The following is a 22,314-nucleotide window of genomic DNA, read 5'->3' on the forward strand; positions in this document are numbered from 1 at the left end:
CTGCAGTGAAAGTCACAACAATGACTGTGGCAGTCTTCTGCAGTGTGGAGGACAGATGAAGGAAATGCCATCCCTTTTAGATCCGTTGCTAGGGAGGACTGAGCAATAAAGTGTCGTTCAGTTTCATCGGAGCTGCATAGCTGCTTGGGGCGGTGTCACCTTGCTGACTCATCTCTGTCACAATCCAGATGTGAGTGAAACATTTGGCTGCTTTTAGGTGATAAGCACTTGCTTTTAGAGGAACATATAATGAGGATGCTGTGAATTATAAAAGCCTGCCGGGTTGGTAATATCCAGGATGGCCAGGATCATCTGTGAAAAAATGATTTGCCTCCAAGCAGAGCTCTTCAGTTCTGTCTTGGCTACAGAGCACATCCGGAGATGGCAGTAAAAGGACTTAGTATACGTTGCCAAGAGGCATGTTCACAGTCAAGAGTGATTAAATGCTGTGTTTGGTAATTACTGTAATGACACACAGTAGTGTAGAAGGATATTCATTTAGATTACTTATGCATGTAGAAAGGATAATGTGGAGTGATGTATGCATGAATAAATCCATACTTGTACACTTGGCCCTCTGACGGTCCACAGCTTTGTGTGTACCCATCTTATCTCACGTCTCTCTTTTTCACATTAATATAAACGTATCATTTTTAAATGAATAAAAACAGATATAATGGCCACACTCTTTATTAAACCACGCCTTTCTTTGTCACTTGGATTCTTGCACGTTGATCACGTAATCGAGACGTGTCTTTGCTCAATCCATATCTCTGATTCTGCCCTCTCTTCCACAAACAGGTTAGCTGCAATGACGTCAGCCTATTTTCCTGCACTGCAGTGTGTCATATAACGTGCATGTTATGACCAGCAGCTCTTTGTTGGCTCAGTGCATGAAACATTGTAGTAAATCATTTTAACCGAGCGCAGGGTGGGGTACGGCGGTTAGAATTTTTAGCACACTCAGCTACCACAGTCTGACTAGGCCTCTGTTGTTACGATATGCCTGTGGAGGCCATGTTTATTCAAATGGTCATGATATGGTTGAACATGTTCACAATAAAAGTTTTCTTCTATTGCACATTTTTCTATGTTCTCCTTTAAATATCATGAAATATAGTTTATATACTGCAGCAAAATAATTCTGTCTATGATTACACAGATAGGATCTGCTCCAGTTCTTTACATTAGCATCACTATTTTTCTCTTAACCTTAAATTAATTATTGGTAGAATGGACTGTAAACACCTCTGTCATGGCTTTCATGCTGTATTGTCACGTTACCAGAAATAAATGCACAAGTTATAGAAGAAAGTAAAACACAAGGTTTTGATAAAGTTCCATTTCATTTATTTCAGTGAGCGAACATCATAATGTTCTGTGGCATAAGCGATTTAAGTTGTATTTTAAGTAAGTTTAACTGAGTTGGGTTAACATTTGACTCTCCACTTGGTTTAGTATAAGTATAGGCCACAAATAAGAAAAGTAACTTTTGTGTTCTACAAACTATTAGTACCAATTAATAAAACACAGTGCACGCCAAAATAAATATCCCATTCTTCCGTTTCAACATTTTTCATTACACTTTTATTACACATTTTAATCAACTATTACAAATGTTACTGTGCAAGGAGCTCATTCACTTAACGTGGTTTGGGTCAATACACTGACCTGGGCAATTTCGCCACAGGTAGAATATTAGGTGTATAAAGCCAATATGTTCATACATGTAGATGTTGAGTGCATGAGCTGAGGATGATATTCACACAATCCTCCCCTGAAGGAGTGGACGACTTTCTCCTGGAGACTGTCGGCTCAACAAGTTCCACAACAGCAAAGGCACCGATGTCACTGCCGAGCTGCCGCCGTTATATCCAACCTGGTCTTCTCTTAGTGGTTGGTACTGCTTGAACCGTCTGTTTAGATGTATGGGAAAAATAAGACATTCAACGTTTTTCTTTTTCTTTCATTGGCCAAAATGCCTGAAATCAATGCCGCTAATTTCTTTGGAAAACTTCCAAAGCAAACCTTAACTTTTCTTAGCTTTAAACTTGACCTGGAATAAGGCTGAGGTTGTGCTGACTGGACTTAAAGTAAAATCAGTTTGCATACTGGTGACCCCTTTACTTTACTGGCATGTTAGCATGCTAAGTTGCTATGCCTAAGTGACACTTGTGAATATTACCTCTTTAACACTAGCCTGAGTTCATTGATTCTGATATTAGCTGCTGAGAACTCAGAAGATTGAAGCAGTCTTTGTAGCATGTCGCATGAAGCACAACCTTCCCAGGTCTTATGGATGTCTCTTAGATATAACTGAGGCTCTCCAGAGAAACATTATCTCTTTGTAACTTCTTTGTAGAGCTGGGTGCAATGTAATCTTTGGCTCAGCTCTTCCTTGGCCGTAGGGGCACAAAGAGCTGCATCCACTCACAACATATAATCAGCTTGACATAAGCACACACTGCCATGACAACAGCAAACCACCAAGGTGCAAGGACACCTTCCCATTCTCCTAAAAAAGCAAAAGGGAGGAGGGAGGCTTAGCTCTGACAAGTTTAAAGCACATAATGCTCCGACAACCAGCTGCTGGTTCAGCAAGCAGTTCTTCTGCCACTGAAATAGCAAAACATTTGGACACTCCCTAAATGCATTGTGTGCTTAGGAATAGTAAAACAGAGTCATCTGAGCTTTCAGTTTGTGTGTTTCACAGGGATGAATACCTGGACACTATGCTGCCCCATATGAAGTTATTGTTTACATTGTTTATATACAGTACAGTTCATGATGTGCTGCTGCTGATTGACTTCTTCTGATCACTTCAAGATAAGATAAGCATGCTGGCTTGTTGACTCACCTACATGGAACTGAGCTGTGAATAAAGTCATAATTTGGGCTTTTCTTGCTATTAAAAGTGAAAAAAGCAAAACAAAACCTTAGACTCACTTTCAAATGGGACCTAAAGGTAAATTGTCTTACATGAGCGAGTTGGCTGTTAAATTATCTTTAATTATTGGGTTTTATTCATTTTCACCGTTGGATTTTTCCCATTGTTTCCCAGTTAGTTAGGTCCATAGATTAATTACTCACCTGTACATCAAACCAACACAACAGATGACACAGGCGAGAGCCGTAACTCCCAGGATGGTAGCAGCCGTTCCAGCCGGGGAACCACTAGAGCCTGCAACCAAATCATGAATGAATGAATGAGACACAATAACCTAAAGATTAAGTCATTTCAGTTGCTGTAAATTAAGTCACTTTTTACTTACCTACTGTTACACTGACTCTAGCACTTGCCACAGCTAAACTGACATCATTAGTCAATGAGACATTGATGCAAAATACTCCAGAGTCATTGAAGAACTGCCGAAGGATCATCTGGCAGTCAGGAGAGGGCGTGGCTGCATTACAGACCGTCTCTACTGGAGTGATACAATCAGCATCGGAAATCACTGTGCAGACCTCACTTGGTAGACTGAGGAAGGATAGTTGGGAATAAGATGCCATGTAAAAGAGATTTGTTTTAATTTATTAAATTAAGAAGTGTAACTTTTATGCAAAATATAAACCAAAGTAAATAAATTTAAAAAAAAAAATTCAAAGCAGGCACATCAGGAGAGTGGTGCATCAGTTAAAATGAATATCAAGATAGAACCAAATCAATATACCTCTAATGGTAAGCTGAGCAGTAAGTGAACCTCTTGACCCTCTTTGTCTGCTCTATTTATTGAATTGGAGCCACTTTGTTGCCATTTCCAGGCCAGCACTGAGTTTTGCACAGTCATCATTCATTCGTTCAATTTTGTTCTGGATTAACAACACTGACTTTTCAAAATTCAAGGAAATTCTTACAAATACACAATTATTTATGTGCACATACTCTTTTATCATTGTGATAAAACATTGTGATCATTGTGATTGCACTTCCAGAGTCAAGAGAGACCACACGCAATCTTTGAACTTCATATAGGAAATCAAGTGTTAAACATCATTCATTCATCATCAACTGCTTATCCATTTCTGGGTTGCGGGGATGCTGGAGACAATCCCAGCTCACTCTGAGTGAGGGCGGGGTCACCCTGGACAGGCTGCCAGTCCATCACAGGGCCAACACACAGAGACAGACAGAGACCAACAACCACTCACACTCACCCTCAGACCTACAGACAATTTAGAGTAACCAGTTAACTTAAACATGTATGTGTTTGGATGGAGGGAGGAAACCAACACAAGCACAGGGGGAGCATGCAAACTCTGCAGAGAAAGGCCCCAGGCCCGGGAACCATGACCTTCTTGATGTGGTGCAACAACACTAACCACGATGCTGCAGCGCTCCCCTTTGCACAGTCATACATTTGCCAAATGGTTATGGTATAACATTCTGGATTCTCTTTGTGTTGTGCTTATTACTGTGATCTATGAGAAAATGTTACTGAATTAAATAAGTAACATCTTCACTGTGTTTTAATTACCTCATGTTATTGTTTAATGAATGTCACAACTCACCTTCCCTGGCAGGTAATTGTGACATCCACAGCATTTCGATCCAGTTCAGTCGCCAGGGACACAACATTGGTCATCTGAACAATCTCTGCACTTTCAATACCCTCTGCAGGATTGAAAGACAAAGAAACCATTATTTTTCTATTAAAAAAATAATATTTAATGTTAGTTAAGGTCTAATCAGCCATGATTAGAAAAAAAAAACCTGTTTACTCACGGACAACGTCCAGAGAGGTGGCAAGGGAGCCGTAACGGTAGACCATGCAGTCAGCTGTCAGCTCTGGTGCTTGTCTTTTAGCTATAACGAGAGCAACTTGTGCTGTATCTGCTTCCACTTCAGCTTGAACTTCACCTTCTGCTGGAGCAGCCTCTTCTTCAACTGCTGGTTGTTCTGAAAAAAAAAAAAAAATCTGTATTAACAAGAGCTGTCTTTTCTTCTGTGTGGAATCACCGTTGTTTACTATAAACACTCACCTGCAGCCGCTACAGTAGCTGCAACTGCATTCTCAATTTCCACAACCTCAGCCTCGGTTTCTGCCTCAGTGTCAGCTGCTCCCGCCTCTTCTGCAGCTGTGGTCTCAGTGGCAGCAGGAACAACAGTATTATCTGCAGGGGCTTCTGCCTCAGCTTGGACAACTTCTACAGCAGCAGCAGCATCAGTAGCTACATCTTCTTCTACAGTGTCCTCTACCACAGGAGCAATAGTGACGCCATCAGTGACTTCAACTACAGTTTCTTCTCCCTCTGCAACTGGGGCAGCTGAAGCGGCGGCATCAATCACAGGTACATTTTCTGCATCTTCATTTGCAACCACTGTGGTTTCAGCTGCAGCAGCTGTATCTGCGTTTGCTGCATCCTCAGCTGCTGGTACAGCCGCAGCTACATCTACTTCTGCAGCTGTGTTGGCGGGATCTTGTTCCTCTGGAACAACAGCTGTATCAACTCCTGCAGGGGCTACTGAAGCAACCTCTACAGCCTCAGCATTTGTATTAATGGCTGTTTCTCCATCTTCTGTATTTGCATCTGTGTCAACTGGTTGCACAGAAACAGCTACTGGAGTGGCGTCAGAAGCAGGAACATCCAGCGCAATGGTGTCTCCTTCCTCAGCTGGTTCTGCAGGGACAGCTGCAGGAGTGGAGGCCATCACAACTACTGCTGGAGCAACAGAGGCATCAATGGGAACCACTGAAAGAAAAACACAAACAAGGCGAAACTTAATTCACATAGCATTTGTATAAATGGTATCTGAATGACTTATCTAAAATCTCACCAGCAGTGGGGTTTCCACAGCCATTAGGAATGCTTGCTGTCAGAACAACCTGAGGTCTGAAGGTCCCAACATTGAGATATGTGTGTGTTACAGTGTGCTCTCTGGAGATCAGCGTCCCACTGCTGTCGCCAAAGTCCCAGTTGAAGCTGATGTCTGCATCACTGAGATACTGGCTGGGATCGTGGAGCTTGACACTGAAAGCAATGGCTCGGTTCTGAATGAAGCTCTGGTCATCCTGGTTCACATCATTGACCTGGGCGAGTGATATGGTGAAGGGAATCTGGTCTGGAGAAAGAGCGAAACGTGGATATTGTAGTGCGACCTGTTATAGAAATACAAATATTGTCACATTGTGTTAGAAATCGTTTGATCTTTACCTGTGACAGTGAAGACTGAGGAGGCGTAACCTAGAGGGATGAACTTGTCTTTGCCACGGCAGTGATAGATGACAACCTCCATGTTGTAGGAGCCCAAGGGGACATTGTCTGTTCCGATGGTCAGGGAGGAGGACGGTCCGTCTGCCACCTGCCAGTAACGCCCTTGAATACAACATTGTGATTATTATCTGTAGACTTGTAATGAATGCACAGTTGATTTAATTCACAAATATCGATGTCACTTTCATCACACATAAAATGCGGTGCGTTGTGCTGGTGAACAAAAAAAGGCTCATTTTCAATTCATTTATGTCGATCTGCAGCAGAATAAGGAGCGGAAGAAATTAAATCTTCATGTCCGAAAATGAAATATTTCAATTCTGATAAATTCAGTATAGGTTTGTTTCCTCTTAGCTGGTTGGGATCTGTGCTATTGTCATAAAATCATATAAAAAAAAAAATTCACATCACTTTCTCAGTTATAATGAATTCTGTTCAGTCTGGTGGAGCAAAATATTACAACATGCAACACTTTTTATTAGAATAGATGAGCAGTGTACTTTCTATCAGGCATATTATTTCTAAATCGTTACCCCATGTCTTCCACACAAACACATAGTGTGATTTCTTGTTCTGGTTCTGGTTCCTCGGGAACGGCGTGCCATCAGGGAAAAGTCCTGTCTGCTCACCATCCCTGTCAGGATACACAGCCTGACCCTCCTGATACTGTCGTCCTGAAAGACAGAACATAAGAATCAATAAGTCTTTCATTTACGGTGAGATCACATTGATTTACTGAATGAAATAAATTGTCTCAGTCAGCTACTATTTACTTGTCGATAAAGAAAAATGTTTATCCATGTTATGCAACTACTGTTACCTACTGAAGGTATATGTGTAATCACGTCCATGTCAAACATCCATCCCATAGCTACATAGCCAAGGTCAGATAGCTCTCCTCAGCAGTAAAACAGCATTGGCCATGTTACTGCTGCCTGCAGTTATGAGTGGTTCAACGAATCATTCATGAACCACACATCACTGCTGTATCGTAGCCTGTCATCTTACCTTCGACGGTGCAGTTACGTGCCCAGACCACCTGCCCGTCTGGGAGCACTGTCTGGTTTGGAGGGAAATTCAGAGTGATAGAGAAGGTTGCTCTTGCTCCAGTCAGAGTGGGTGCATCATTTTTAAGGTCAAATGTAACCTCACCACCTGGAAATAAGATTACGCATATTACATATGACGCCATACTTTAGATTGGGACTCACAGAAGCTCCGCCAGCCCTATAATAATAATAATAATTTAAAAATTAATTTATGAAGCCCACCAGCCCAACAGTTTCTGAATCTTTGGTCTCCATCTTCCCACACAGGATATCTCCGTGTGTTCCATGAGCGGTATCGTGTGAACTGACTTCTCGGTTCTGTGAAGAAAATCACACATTATTCATTAAAAGACTGCTCAAAAACTACAACTGTCAAGTGTTTTCATTCAGTCAGTCATTCATTTTCTACTGCTTATCTGTTTCCGGGTCACAGGGGACGCTGGAGCCTGTCTATCACAAGGCCAACACACACGGACAATTTAGAGTCACCAGTTTAACCCAAACATGATGTCTTTGGATGGTGGGAGAAAACCGGTGTACCCGGAGGAAAGCCATGCAGGCACAGGGAGAATGTGCAAACTCCGCACAGAAAGGCCCCAGGCCGAGACAACAGTTTTCAGTGAAGCATAAATTACAAACTTAGTGAAATTATTTTGAAGGTGTTTATCTTCTCATCTCATGCCTTGGCTGCAGAAATATAGACACTATAAACTGAAGTTTAAACACTTCCTGTATATGTCAGTGTCGATCTGGATCTTTATTTATATAAATTCGTACTAGACTACATAATTCTGCAGAGTTAAAGTTTGTTGGGTGGTAAAGAAAAAATCATTGTTGTTTTGAGAGTGATTCAGGAGAGTCGGGGTTCTTGGTGGTGGGAGTCACACGACCTGCAATCCGTCTCAATCCCTTTCATGTGACTATCAGCTGAGCAGCAGCATCAGTAATCCCAACAAGAGGAATGAGAAAGTCCAGGCTGTGGCTCATTGGCTCTTTTCTCAGCTTGTGATGAGCTATAATGTGTGTGTGTGTGTGTGTGTGTGTGTGTGTGTGTGTGTGTGTGAAAACACAAGAGGCATCTTGTTATCTATGGCTCTGTTCTGCTGTGTAACTGTCATTGTTAATTTAACATTTCACCATCCCAAAACTTTTGTTTTTTTTTTTAATTTTCACATCTAAAAATAGGAACATAAAATCAAATGACTAAGAGCAAAAGAATTTCTTGAATTGTAGTGAAGGTAATCTGGCATAAGAAATTAACATAATTCCGTAAAATTGGTATGTAAAAGTTTGTGGATCTTGTTGGTGTTAAGCAATGTGACGTATGTGCATGAAACCAGCATAAAATTACAGATCAGACAATTTACTGTTCAATTAGCTATACAAACACATACCTCAAGGCTCGTGGAAGAATAAATTACATTAAAACTAAACACTGACCCTGGTATTCATATAAATGTATTTCTTCACAAAATAATAAAGTAAAGGATTTTTTTAAGAGAAATATTACTCTGTGTGTCAAATGAGCTCATCTGCAGTTCAGTGTGGCTCCATTGAAAAAAAAAAACAAACCTATGTAACAGTTTAGGTAGTAATTTGTTTGCTTTCTGAAAAACATTAGTTTTTGCCATAAAAAAGTGATAAGTGATGACATTTGACGCGAATAAAAAATTGCATGCCTCACTATAAATTGGTTGTCAACTTCAGGTGTACTCACTTATTCCGCTGGCTAATGTCAGAGCCAAAACCAGCAACACCAGTGTCAGAGTTGTCATCCTGTGTTCGTTAGTCTGTGTCCTCGCTCTGAGCCCCAATCCTCACCCAGCAGTCCTGAACCCCAACTCCCACCTACACAGCTCCCAGAAGGATCTAACAAATATGTCTGCGCTCTTTTTAAGAGGGCATCAAACCTGAATTACCATAAATTTCTTCTCACCTCTGACATCATTGCAAGTCTGTAAACTGGCACCACCCACTTTAAAAGCAGATGTAAATGCAGCTTTGTTAACCATTGTTGTGATTTTCCAGTATAGTTGTTTCCACTTTTGGCTCCCTTCATTTTATTTTTTTGTATTTTCTGACATTACATTTATATTGGCAAGGGGATAACATTATTTAATGTGTGTTGTAAATTTGATCTGTTAGTCACACAAAATGACACATTTAAGCCACATTTTCATTGACTTTTTCTTACATTGGTGCTGCACGTCATACAGTAAATACAGTATTAATAAAGCAGGCAGCAAATTGTATAGTGAGCTAACCCAGACAAAAATTAATGAAGGGCAGGTAAATAATTCAAGTGTACATAAAATAAAAAGATCCCTTTAGCAGGATCATCATTTCTAAGTGCATTATTGGAAAATCAATGAATGCCTTCCGCATGGTACAAAGGAAAGTGTTGTACATAAGGCCTACTTTAGGACGCAGAGTAGTGAGAAATGGGAGCAAAGCTCGAGTCATGCCTGTATTGGAAGTATGACCTTAAAGTTATGCGTGCATGGGCATCACAAGATGTGTGTGACGGCGGCAGATCAATAGCATCCTTTTATTTCCTAAGCCATTCCTACGTATTGTGCTGTCCACCTCGGGCTGCTGCAGCTCAAGGAATACATGCTCGTGGGTCACACACAGACACACCCGTGCTTAGTTTATGAGACATTTGTTGTAACTATCCATTTTCCACGTTTCATTCATATGGCCAAGGAAAGTTAAAGTGATTTTTCTGGCATGAAATTTAATTTCAGTATTTTGATGATTGTTATGATTTTAGATAACAGTGCAGAAATGACACTGTTGCTGAAAACAGTGATGATTGATATTGATATTGTTTTTTTTTTTTACTCTTTCATTTTCTGATTGAAGTATGTCTTTTTTTAAAAATAATGCTTTCTCTTTCTATTTTACATGTTTGAAAAAAAAAAAAACTCCACACAAACAGAATTACAGTCAGTTTTCATTCACATCAAGTATAATAATGCTATTTCATGATGCTAATCATGCTCATTTAAACTGTCATATTTTTATTGAAGGCAAAAATATTAATATGTGAGTAAAGAATTGAATTGAAATACAGTTGATATCATATCCCTTCATATCTCTGTTTTAATTTTTTGTATCCTAAATTTTTTCTATTTAGATTTCGGGTTTGCACATTTGTATTTTAACTCCTATGACCAATAACAGTGAAGGATTAATGAGGACAAATAATAAATAAGAAATTATTATTCATAAGATATTTTACTTAAAAAACATAACAAAGGTACTCTCATTTCAAAGTCACTGTGAGCTCTGTTACCACAGTGGCTGGTGTTGTCTCATGTCTGTGAGACTGTTCGGGCTGCACCACATGTGACCCCTCATGTGCTCACAGCAAAGTTCAGGAGGAAATAAATCCCCCCCACAGAACACCTGACTTAACATACCACAAATAGTCAACTATCGGCCTCTTTTCTCATTAGTCTCCACTTTATATTATCTTAGTAGCATTCGTCTTCTGGGATTGACTTGAAACTTAGAAAGTTATATTTCCAACAATCTCATGGGAATTCATTAAAATGTTCACTTTTCAGAAAAAGGATGTGATTTGTCGATATTTTGCACCGATGATCAGCATTTTGTTTATGGCGGTTTTATTCACAAGTCAAATTGTAAATGAACATACATGTTAAAAAATAAAATATTACAATTTCTTATTTATCAGATCACTAAAAACTCACCAAAACTCACTCACACAAAACAGTAATCAAGGGCATTACTGTTTTGTGAGATACAGTTAAGTCCAAGTGCTTTAAAAGTCATGTAAACACCCAACCAGAGAGCCACTCTCTAACCTGTATTCAGACATACAAGTGTTTGAATGTCTAACACTAACTCACAGATAATGAAGAATGCATTTTTTAATCGATCAAAAGTCAGATCAATAAGACCTCTGGTTTGTAAAAAGCCAGTTAAAATCAGACTAGACAGTCAAATCAGTTCACGAATACAGAAAGTCCTAATAGAGAACTGTGAGTTGTATGTGGCTTTCTGTATGTTATATATTATTATTCCATTAGGACACATTTCAGATGTGTATCTTCTATAATGTTACCCGTTTACTGATTAAAAATGTTCACTTTGATAAACAATCAATTCAATGAAATTAGACAAAACTATTCATTGGAACGTACAAATACACTCATTTGGCCGTGTTTGTTTTAAATTTCATTGATGCCTTTAATTCAGAATAAAGTAAAAAAAACTTTTCTTGGGTTTGGACGGAGTCTCCATATCAGACACAAATCTGCCAGGTGGAGACATGTCAAGACTCTGGGCTTTGATCATGTGCAGGCAGTGTTGGTATAAATGCTTTCATGTCCAGACAGATAAACAAAGCCCGTTTCAGAGGACACCTAATGCCTCACAAAACAGCCTGGTCTATATTTTAGATCAATATGGACCATTTATACCAATATGGACCCAACATCTAATCATTGAGATGGCATAAAGTAAAGTCCACATAAAAACAAACACTCAGTCATGATAAGGGTCTGCAGCAAAAGATTATGTCCCTCCTCAAATCACATTGGAAACAAATGACCTGAAAGGAATTAAGTTATATTAAACTCTTCACTTAATCAGCCTGATGACCTCTCAGTTCCCATACGACACAGATTATGTGGTGGTGATAGATAGATAGGTGAATGTGTGGGGGCAAAGGAGCTCACTTCTGCCCCAGGGCGGTGAAATTGCTTACAGGCCCACATGGGGGATGCTGCAGTTTGGCCTCAGGGAAACATAAAGTGAAACTTAAACATAAAACTTAGAGGGCCTTTATCACAGTATCATTTCATCACAATACTGACAGCCACGTTGCAAAATTTGTTGGAACGAACTAGAACTAAAGTAACACTTGCACTTTTCTCTGCCATGTCTAACGTCAGCAGTAAAAAGGGTCATTGAACCATGTTTATTTAGAAGAGAGTCATATAAACAACATTTAGGCTTAGAGAGATGATGCATGACAAAAAGAAAAAGAAAGAAAAAAGGTTATAAACCTCAGCTCCGCAGAGTAAGTGCTTTCTTTCACTAGAGGGAGCAACTCAGCAAATGATTGAACACAAATAACTCAGTCACTGAATGATTTCATGAATTGACTGAAATAATACATTTCATGACTGAAAACAAATAAACCTTCCACTGAAGCTTTTTGAAAATGCTCTTCATTGTGACGGTCAGGGCTTAGTGTTGCTTGTTACTTGTGTTGTGTTAGTTCACAGTCATTTGTTTCTCCAAAAGGTTGATGACAAATAAGATAATGAGAGAGTTTTTTGCATTTCGAGAATCATGTCAAAATTTTGTGACCTTTAATGTTTACAAATAGAAGAATTGAGATAAAATAGATTTAGGCTGTTAAATGTTATATATAAAGTTTCATTTGTTTTATCAGGCTTCACATCACATGAACTATTTTTAGCAGTGAAGATATGAAACAGTATATATATAGTGCTTGTTGAATTATACATAATTACAAACAGGCTCGTGCTCATAAATGCATTGGAAATACTTTGGTTGATGTAGTTTATAGTTAAGTAGGAAGGACGGCATCATCATCTCACCACGTGACTTCTGGGGTTTGTTTGTTGGCTGTTACTTGCCGCCCCGACTCCAGGCGAGTTCCGCACCCTGACATAAAAACCGGGACTTGGCACACAACTGGCGGTGCATTTGAGGGGCCCGTTTTTTTGGATTAGGATTAATACTTTTTTTTCAGATGTTACTCATCCTGACGGTCGGAAACACAGTGAAACACCGTGAAACACCGCCCGCCTGGAGTGTCCCGAACACTAAACGCTTCGCTCTCCGCAGTAACGCGGGAAACGTCGCTGTGTTGGTTCAGTGTTTCCCACAGAGGAGCAGCGGACACCTCGCTAATCTTCATATTTACCAAAACACCACACACCCATGACCCCGTCCGGGAGTTTTTAGGCGGTTTGACCGAGGCTCTGATTCGGTTCTCCCGGAGCCCGGACCCGCTCAGGCCAGGCCGGTGAGTTGGATGTCGGGCCCCCCCGTTCGCCTCCGCTGAGCAGCCGTTAGCTCCGACACAAAGACGGGCGGTGAGCCGGCAGGACAGAGGACAGACACAGCTCAGCCGGCAACATGGACACGTTTCAGAAGGTGGAGAAGATCGGAGAGGGGACGTACGGAGTGGTCTACAAGGCCAGGAACAAGGTGACGGGAGAGACCGTGGCTCTGAAGAAAATCCGCCTGGACACGTAAGTTACGGACAGACTGAGGCCGAAAAGTAAAACAGCAGCACCACCAACCACTTTATCACATCCGTTTAGCTAATGGACACATTTCACCAACATCGGAGCTGCAGCTGTGTTTGTGCTTGTCCTTTCTCTGTGCGTGGATATATTTCTGCTGTCCCGGTGTGATCGGAGGCCATAAACTGAGTGGGATTATTCTTAAAACTAATCTTTTGAATTTGACTCACTGACATTGCTTTATCAAAGACAGCACCATGCTCTGAATACAATGTAGAGTTGAATATTGGTCTGATTGTGCCTTCACTGCATTGTGTATTTTTCATTTAGCCCACAAAAGGGAATGTTAATTTTGTATGGCCCTGTAGCAGGAATACATTTCCCAGGCTGCAGCAGGGCTTTAGTGGAAGCACAGTCATGTGTGAGCTCAGGGAGGCTGTGCTGCCAGAGCTGGACTAAAATGACCAACCCTAAGACACTATAAGAGAGACAACTGACAGAAGGATTTTGGTCATCTTTGACTTCAGTTATTTTTACTTTTAGCATGTTGATATTTGATGTGAATGCTTTAACTGTCAACTTTGAAGTCAAAATTCAGGAAAGATTTGATTAAACGAATTAAACATGACTGTGAAACTAGCAATCATGATGAAAGCATGAACTTGGCAGAAGAAACATGAAATTATTGAAGCCTTCAATGAGTGAGTGAGCTTCAAAGACCGTTTAATTCTCCATTTATTTGATGCAGAGAGACAGAGGGAGTACCAAGCACTGCCATCCGAGAGATTTCACTTCTTAAAGAACTCAGCCACCCAAATATTGTCAAGTAAGTGCTTATTGTATCAACGTAAATTGCTTCCAAGGTGATTGTATGGTTTGTGTCAGGTTATTCCAGCCTTCCTGATCATTTGTTTCAGATTACGAGATGTCATCCACACCGAGAACAAGCTCTACCTTGTCTTTGAGTTCCTTCATCAGGACCTGAAAAAATTCATGGACTCCTCCTCGGTCACTGGTATCCCACTGCCCCTGGTAAAGGTAAGCATCAGCTTGATTTGCTAAACAAAAGTGTTTTGATGTCAACAAGAAATCAAGAATTAAATGGCTCCTCTGGGTCTATATTTCTTGTGTTTGTAGAGTTATCTTTTCCAGTTGCTGCAAGGCCTGGCCTTCTGCCACTCTCACAGGGTCCTTCATCGAGACCTGAAGCCCCAGAACCTCCTCATCAACGCTCAGGGTGAGATCAAGCTTGCCGACTTTGGCCTGGCAAGAGCCTTCGGGGTTCCTGTCCGCACATATACGCATGAGGTAAGATGTACCTCTGCTAGTCCTTTACCCAAACCAGCAAGCTGTAAGTAGACTATGATTTTAACATATCAAAATTGAATTGAAGTTTTTTCTTTATCCACTGCTCATCTGTGAACCACAAAAAAGAAAAGATTAGGCCAATATGAGTCTTGAATAAGATAAAGTTGCAGTGAATACAAAAAACATCTCAACGTTTCCAAAACATGTAAACATGTAAAAACATGTAAAGAAAATGTACTTCAGATGATGGTGTTGCTGTATTTGATTTAATATTTTGCACAGTCCCGCTTTCAAGTCACTTCACTGATATACTTTGAATATCAGTGTTCAAAAAGTCAACTGCTCCATCCAACTTCAGTAAAACCTTCAGAAATTTCAGATCTATTAAAATTCAACTACGGAGATACAGCACATCATGTCAGATTGAACTGGATGCTGAAGTCATAGTAAATATAATGTTAGTTAAATCTGTACTCACAAGTAGAAGAGTTATTCTTGCTTCCGTTTCTTTCTATGGCTGAACATTTTTGTGGCAGTATTTCGTTTTCCTGACTCCCTCCTGTTATATTGTCCAGGTGGTTACACTTTGGTACAGAGCACCAGAAATTCTCCTCGGCTGCAAATACTACTCCACGGCTGTGGACATCTGGAGTCTCGGGTGCATCTTTGCTGAAATGGTAATGCTCTCAAGATTTTTTTTCTTCTCCACAATACAAAACGCACAATGAGCAAATACAAAACCAGTGTTGTGGCTCGACTGTTCACTCTTTTACAGATTACCAGGAGGGCCTTATTCCCAGGTGACTCAGAGATCGATCAATTATTCAGGATCTTCCGCACCTTGGGAACGCCTGAGGAGACTGTCTGGCCCGGAGTCACATCAATGCCTGACTATAAACCATCTTTCCCCAAGTGGGCCAGACAGGATTTATCCAAAGTGGTTCCACTTCTTGATGAGGATGGACGAGAACTGCTTGGAGTAAGAACATTTCGCATTAATTTATACATTTGTAAATTGAGTATGTCTGGCTAGGAGGTTAATTGTGTGTGTGTATTTAAATTAGCATAAACGATATAAAAAGTCTATTGACATAACTGACACAGTGGTTGTTTTCCTCCTTACAGGAAATGCTGAATTACGACCCGAACAAAAGATTATCTGCCAAAAATGCCCTTGTACATCGATTCTTCCGGGATGTTACAATGCCAGTTCCTCATCTTAGACTCTGAGTCGAGCTAATTATCAGGCCATTTTTTTATACCAGCAATGTTTAAGCAATAAGGACCTTCTCAGCCTCCTTTCGTGGCCGTTCATGGGATGCACAGGAACAGTGGACAGGATATGTCGGATCCTTAAATGGAAGTTTGATGGTATTGAACACCTGCTTTCTAGAAAGAAGTTGTCCTGAAAGTGTTTCTGTTTATTTCACCTGTCATGTTATAGTAGTTATGAAGGTTTAACTGTAATTTTCACATCGCCATTTTGCATATTTGTGTGCATTGTGATGTAAATGTTATTTGTGTGTGTATGACCCTTTTAAGTGCGTGTCAAACAAACACAGTCTCTCCGCATGCCATTGAATTTCCCAATTCAGTCGGTACATTGGCTTCAGGATGTCCATATTCAAATAGTCAGGGTGTTAGAGTAAAATATTGTATATGTGGGATAGTGCAAATAATAAATGCCATTCTTTGGAAAACTAGGCAGTAGCTGAATGAAAGATGAAATGATGACTCGGCAAAAGTTGTTGCACAACAGACAGTTTGACATGATGTAAAATAGTTGGTGCTAGAACGACCATGAGATTATCAGGTTCTTCTAGTTGTTTCCAAATTTGTTTCCAAAGTATCTCAAAGTGGTTTTTATAGTTGGGCTTTGGGTTCTTATAAACACAGAAATGATTGATCTGTATTTTCTGCCCAGATTATTTACCAAGCTGAAATTCTCATCTTTGTATATACTGTTGTTCCTTGTTCTAATTCAGATTTTACAGAATTTAATGTGCTGTTGCATTTTTCTTATTCAAGATTTTATCCCAACATAATGGACTGTTTTTTATGGATATTGTTTATTAACAGTTTGAAAAAATAAACACTTTCAAATTGCTGTTACTGGTTTTATTTTGGTCCTAGTCTTAGTTTAATCATGCATGCATTGTGCTTTCCTCAATTCTGCCAAATACTCCAGACAGAAATTCTTGCCTTGCATTATTAAATCAAATTTCTGTTAGCACTCCATTACACTATGGTTGGTCAAATACACAGACTTGGTCTGATAATTGATATCAAAGAAATTTGTAGTGAATAGTTCTGTTATCCTCCAAAAATGTATTTGTATCTTACAGCATGAAACGTCGGTGACGGTTAACCGTGTCTAATCAAACTATAGGAAGACTGAAATCTGACTGCTGACACATGGTCAGTGTTCGTTTATTATTTCAAGTTTCAATAAATCTGAAATATGTTATATTATTGCCATACAAGCAGTCAGCTAGGCTACCAAGATTTAACTTTTTGTAATTTACGAAGACAGCGAAAAGACAGACACAAATATAAAATGAACAGATTTTGACAATGAGCTTAAAGTGGACAATCAGGTGCAGTGTTCCAATTTAAACCCACAGTCTGGTTGACTGTATACTAGCACAATATTTGCATGAACAAAAGGAAGGAACTTTGGAAACAGACAGTAGTACACAAGATTGCAGGAAAGATACAATACAGTAACTATTGAGGTTTACCAACCATCACTCATAGAAGTGATTATTTTATAGCAGAAAAGTGCAGCGTCTGGTAAGAAATAAGGTTTTGGCAAACATGGTAAAATACACAAAATGCCCCTCAGAATCTCTAAGTATGTCTAAAAGGTATTCATGTCTGCTTGTGTGACATTACAAATACATCTAAACAAATTTTGACCCTTGACTTTTTCTTAATATAACTCATTTATCATTTTCTTCCCATTAATTAGAAATCATGAATATTTAATACAATTCCTGACTCCAAACTACATTAGTGTTAGAGAGAGTTTTTAAGTGTACTTGTACTGACATAAAAGCAGCATGTTTTCTCTGTATTATCTCCTGGCATGATAATGCAATACATCAAGTCTGTATCCAACTGTATTTTTAAAGGAATCCTATGTATATGTGTGTGTGTGTGTGTGTGTGTGTGTAAAAAGGTGGATTTGATTTCTACCGTGATTATACAATTCACATTTTAATGATCTGAGATGAATACAAAACATAAAAAAAATATAAATCTGAAACCGCACAACAAAATGAAATGGTCACCACATGCATTAAATTTACATGATTTGTCAGGAAGCAAAAACAGATACATCCATTTCAGATTTGATACGTGGGTTATCAGATCAAATTTCAAGTTTCTTTTTCATGATAAGCTTGTACAAGATCTGGTAGCCATCATCCCAGGCATAGAGAAGGTGCTCCTGTGGGTTGTACTTCAGACTGGTGTGAGCTCCATAGCGTTTTGGAAAGTAAACCAGTGGTGCGTCTTCATTGCTCACCATATCATTGACATCGAACACGCACTGTAAATGTGAGCGACCGGGCTGCTGGGTGTTGTACACTACATACAGAGTACCACAGATGACGAAGGCTGCCTCCGCGTTCTCCCTCGGACAGTTTGTGTCCCACATCTGCTCGATGTCCAGCGAGTTGGCGTCCATTTTCGCCAGAGAAACGTGCTTCTCGTTCTGATGTGTGGCATAAATGGCCCACAGGCCTTCCTCGTCCACAGCCAGGTCTATCAGCGTCTCAGGGGTCAGGCCGTACACTGGGATGTGGTCCTGCACAGGGAACACTGCACTGTCCGTCACAGAGCTGCTCCTCATGTCGAATTTAACCACCATTACCTCCTGAGCCTGATTGATATAATAAGCGTGGTTGTTGTAGACAACATGTCCTGTTCCCTTCCAGGCCGACGGCAGCTTCACTGTCTTAGCCACAGACAGTCCCGGCGAGCGGGTGAAGTCCTGCACGGAGGAGAACTCATGTATGGTGTCGTCATCTGTGCCATTAAAAATGTAGACCTTCATAGAGCCCATGCTGGTGTCTTTGCTCCAGCTCCCCTTCGCCCCTCCAACTCGCTTCAAGATCTTCATGGCCTTTATATTGGAGATCATGTCGCTGCACTCTGAATGTCAGACAGTGAGAGACCTCATTGAGCAGCTCACAAGTAGAATACCATGTTTAACAAATGGACATTTAAAGCAATGGATGTACTTCACTATCTTAATTAGTGCTTGGTCAGTTGATTTATGGAGTATTTAAAGCTCCAATATTAAAGGACCTAAGAATGTGAGATGTCTTTGTTATACATTGCATGTGTGTTTGTTATGAAAAATATCGTGAACATAAACAAACACTTTATCTTCAGAGAAACACACACAGCAGATATTGAGGAACTGGGTCTTAAAACGAGGCGTTAGGACTTTTGTGATGTCACATTGATACAATCACCACCCCCAGCCACGCTCATAAAACATGAGTCATTCTGTCCTTACACAGGCTCCCCATTCATAATAATACGAGTGGCCAGTGATTAAAATCTATTTCTGAAAAACCAAAACTAGTTTGACTGACTGTTCGCTGTCTTTTTAGCACTGACTGACCATTACGGGTGTCAACTGTTACCTGGTATTTACTGTCAGTCTAAGAAAACAACATATCTCACCTGAGAGTTTTAGATATTTGCCCTTATGCTTCTCCTTCACCAGAGTCACCTGCTGCTCTATCAACTTGTCGTCCACGTCAACACACGGCTGAGCCCCGTTCTGAGTCTCCAGGTAGTCCAGCTCCCGCTCGACCCGGTCCACCCTCGTCCCCACACCGTCCAGATTCATTCTCAGAGCTTCTTTCTCTTTGTCCAGATTCTCCAGCTGAGATACCATCTGCTGCTTCAGCTCCCGCAGCTCTGAGGCGTATCGTGTGGTCTGTTCGTGCCACAGAGAGATCCGGTCCTGTTATTAACAAACGGGATTAGTTATATCTGAATCTGAGCACCAGCAGCAGTGGTCAGGCTTCCTCAGTGACAATAAGGGGAAACAATATGATGATGGTTGCTCTACAAGAACTGCAGATTTATTTATAGAAAGTACTGGAAAGACCATAATTTGATGTTCCTTTCATGTTCAGTTCTTCTTATGCAACATACTGGAACAGAAGGGCATAATAAGAAGGAGGCGCATGCCTCAAACAACCTGGTTCAAACTACACGTGGCAAGTATGAATCCTGCTCAAATATCCTTGAGCAAAACACAGTTGTGCCAGCGTTCTCTTTGGGTGTTGCTCTGCGGCAGACCCTGACCTCTGACCTCAAGATGGAGGAAATTAGAATTTCTTTAGAGGGGATCTATGAAGGCACTACTTATACGTGACCAGAAAAAGAATTGAAAAACTGAGAGGTAAATTCCCACTGAAAAGTTATTAGTGGTAAATGCATTAGTCTGTATAATACAATGAGCAAGATATAAATAGAATTAGATTATATTGTCTTAAATTTAACAAATTGGAAGATCTTTAGTCTATCATGAATTATTAGTAAAATTAAATGTATTGCTCTTATTTGACCCCCAGCGACCCCGATGGATAAGCAGCTGAAAATTAAGTCAAATGAAAATCAAGCTTTTATTTGACCATTATTCATTCATTCATCTTCATCAACTTCATCAACTGCTTATCTGTTTCTGGGTTGTGGGGGGTGCTGGAGCCAATCCCAGCTCACTCTGGGTGAGGGCGGGGTCACCCTGGACAGGTCAGCAGTCCATCACAGGGCCAACACACAGAGACAGACAGAGACCAACAACCACTCACACTCACACTCAGACCTACAGACAGTTTAGAGTCACCAGTTAACCTAAACATGCAGTTCTTTGGATGGTGGGAGGAAACGAACAGAGGCACGGGGAGAACATGTAAACTCCACACAGAAAGGCCCCAGGCCCAGGAATTGAACCTTCCTATTGTGGGGCAACAGCACTAACCACTATGCCGTCGTGCTGCCCATACTTGACAATTATGATAAGTATAATTTTGTGATGCCAAAGAAGAACCAGTCAAACTATGTCATTTAGTAAGGTCAATAGAATCAACATTTTTTTGCAATGACATTTCATACAAACATTATTGTGACACAGATACAAAACATTGAGGGTGCATTTTGATTTGGTGGTGGCGTAACCCAGACAGGACAAGAAGCTTATTATCCCTCTGAGAGACATCATTTCCATTACTTTCCTCAGCATTTGCCCACATCTGCATTCCATTGCCATTGCCTTGTCCTTGGAAGTTTCCCTTCAGAGGGACTCAGGGGCGCAGGGCTCGGCAGGAAGGTAAATGGAGTCTTACCTCAATAGCAAGCAGTCTCCGCTCCAAATAGTCAATCAGTGCTTGGTGCTGTGCGGTGGCAAAGCAGGCCAAAGTTAGCAAGACAACCAGCCCTCTCATTTTGTGTCAAGTCGATGTCTTAAGCTCCTGTGAATTGGTGACTTGAGTTCATTCGGAGCATGTGCAGGAGCCAGCTGAATCCCAGAGGTGGGCTGGAATGTTTTACCAAGCTGCCTGGGAGGAGCCAAAAACATCTGGTACAGATGGAAGCACAGAGAGTCTGCTGGACACAGGACAGCCCATCGCTTTTTTACCTCACATTTTCACTCTTCGACAAAGAGAAAACTCCAAACTATATACATAGTTTTCAGTGAAGAGGTGTTTTTGTGCGAGTTGGAACATTTATTTCTTTTGAAAGAGGATATTAATGTGGCTCAGAGGCACAGGTTATATAGGAGGAGGAAGCAAAATGTAAATAGGAGCCAACTCCTGCATGAAGGGGGAGATATCAGCAGCTGTGGAGAAGGAAAATAAACCTCTGTTTTGAAACTGTCCTCCTATGCAGTTCATATGTAGTCCTGTGGCCTTATAGCTGTTTAGCTTCTCCTTCACCACACAAGAGCATCAGAATAGATTCATTCTGCTGCAGGACACTAAACATTCAGACGTAAATAACCGTCTTCAGAGACAAAAGTTAATAGGGGACCACAACAGATGGCCTTCCCCCCTGAGAGCCCTGGCCTCAACATCATCCAATTAGTCTCTTCATATGAAGAGACAGACGACAGTTAGACTGTCCATTATATAAATCAAAAAGTTATTACAAAAGTTAGAACCATAAAGAGGAATTGTTTGCACTAAAAAGTTCAGTGAAACTGTACAAAATATGTTTAATGTAGACTGCTGAGGACTCATATTAGCTTCAGTTGGAACTCAAGATCCATTTAAGACATTCACTTGGAAAACTATCCTCAACAGTTTTACCAGATGTATTTCTTGGATATTGTCCTGAGCTGTAATGGAGCTCTGTATCTTTGTATTGAAGTCATTTAATGTGTCATATTATTGGTATGGAAGCTTATAGGTGAAGAGTGCAGTCAAACCACCTTAAAGAGCCATTTGATGTCGCCAGCTCAGGAC

At 40.5% G+C, this 22,314-nt stretch overlaps 3 protein-coding genes across 6 annotated transcripts; 1 reads left to right on the forward strand and 2 right to left on the reverse strand.

The window, feature by feature from the left end:
* Nucleotides 1-1,550: 1,550 nt before the first annotated feature.
* pmela (premelanosome protein a) lies at nt 1,551-9,037 on the reverse strand. The gene is made up of 12 exons (XM_029502630.1): nt 8,980-9,037; nt 7,485-7,580; nt 7,222-7,368; nt 6,747-6,887; nt 6,154-6,315; nt 5,777-6,061; nt 4,981-5,691; nt 4,724-4,897; nt 4,510-4,612; nt 3,273-3,478; nt 3,091-3,181; nt 1,551-1,916 (listed from the first exon to the last, which is right to left on the reverse strand). Exons 1-12 carry the CDS (start codon nt 9,035-9,037, stop codon nt 1,763-1,765), a joined length of 2,328 nt encoding a protein of 775 aa, XP_029358490.1. The 3' UTR covers nt 1,551-1,762.
* A 4,087-nt stretch (nt 9,038-13,124) lies between these two features.
* On the forward strand, nt 13,125-16,896 carry cdk2 (cyclin dependent kinase 2). 4 transcript variants are annotated; one of them, XM_029501720.1, is made up of 7 exons: nt 13,125-13,522; nt 14,265-14,342; nt 14,434-14,554; nt 14,654-14,824; nt 15,400-15,501; nt 15,600-15,803; nt 15,950-16,894. In XM_029501720.1, exons 1-7 carry the CDS (start codon nt 13,407-13,409, stop codon nt 16,052-16,054), a joined length of 897 nt encoding a protein of 298 aa, XP_029357580.1. In that variant the 5' UTR covers nt 13,125-13,406; the 3' UTR covers nt 16,055-16,894. The 4 variants fall into 4 exon arrangements, with proteins under 4 accessions (XP_029357580.1, XP_029357582.1, XP_029357583.1 ...); XM_029501722.1 differs by lacking the exon at nt 15,400-15,501 and having other exon boundaries at nt 15,950-16,895; XM_029501723.1 differs by lacking the exon at nt 14,654-14,824 and having other exon boundaries at nt 14,434-14,524; nt 15,361-15,501; nt 15,950-16,895.
* Nucleotides 16,897-18,024: 1,128 nt separating this feature from the next.
* Nucleotides 18,025-21,339, reverse strand: olfml3b (olfactomedin-like 3b). Its single transcript, XM_029501719.1, has 3 exons — nt 21,196-21,339; nt 19,523-19,808; nt 18,025-18,982 (listed from the first exon to the last, which is right to left on the reverse strand). Exons 1-3 carry the CDS (start codon nt 21,292-21,294, stop codon nt 18,198-18,200), a joined length of 1,170 nt encoding a protein of 389 aa, XP_029357579.1. The 5' UTR covers nt 21,295-21,339; the 3' UTR covers nt 18,025-18,197.
* Nucleotides 21,340-22,314: the final 975 nt, after the last annotated feature.

Source organism: Echeneis naucrates, chromosome 5 (genome assembly GCF_900963305.1).
Source record: "Echeneis naucrates chromosome 5, fEcheNa1.1, whole genome shotgun sequence".
NCBI lineage: Eukaryota > Metazoa > Chordata > Actinopteri > Carangiformes > Echeneidae > Echeneis > Echeneis naucrates.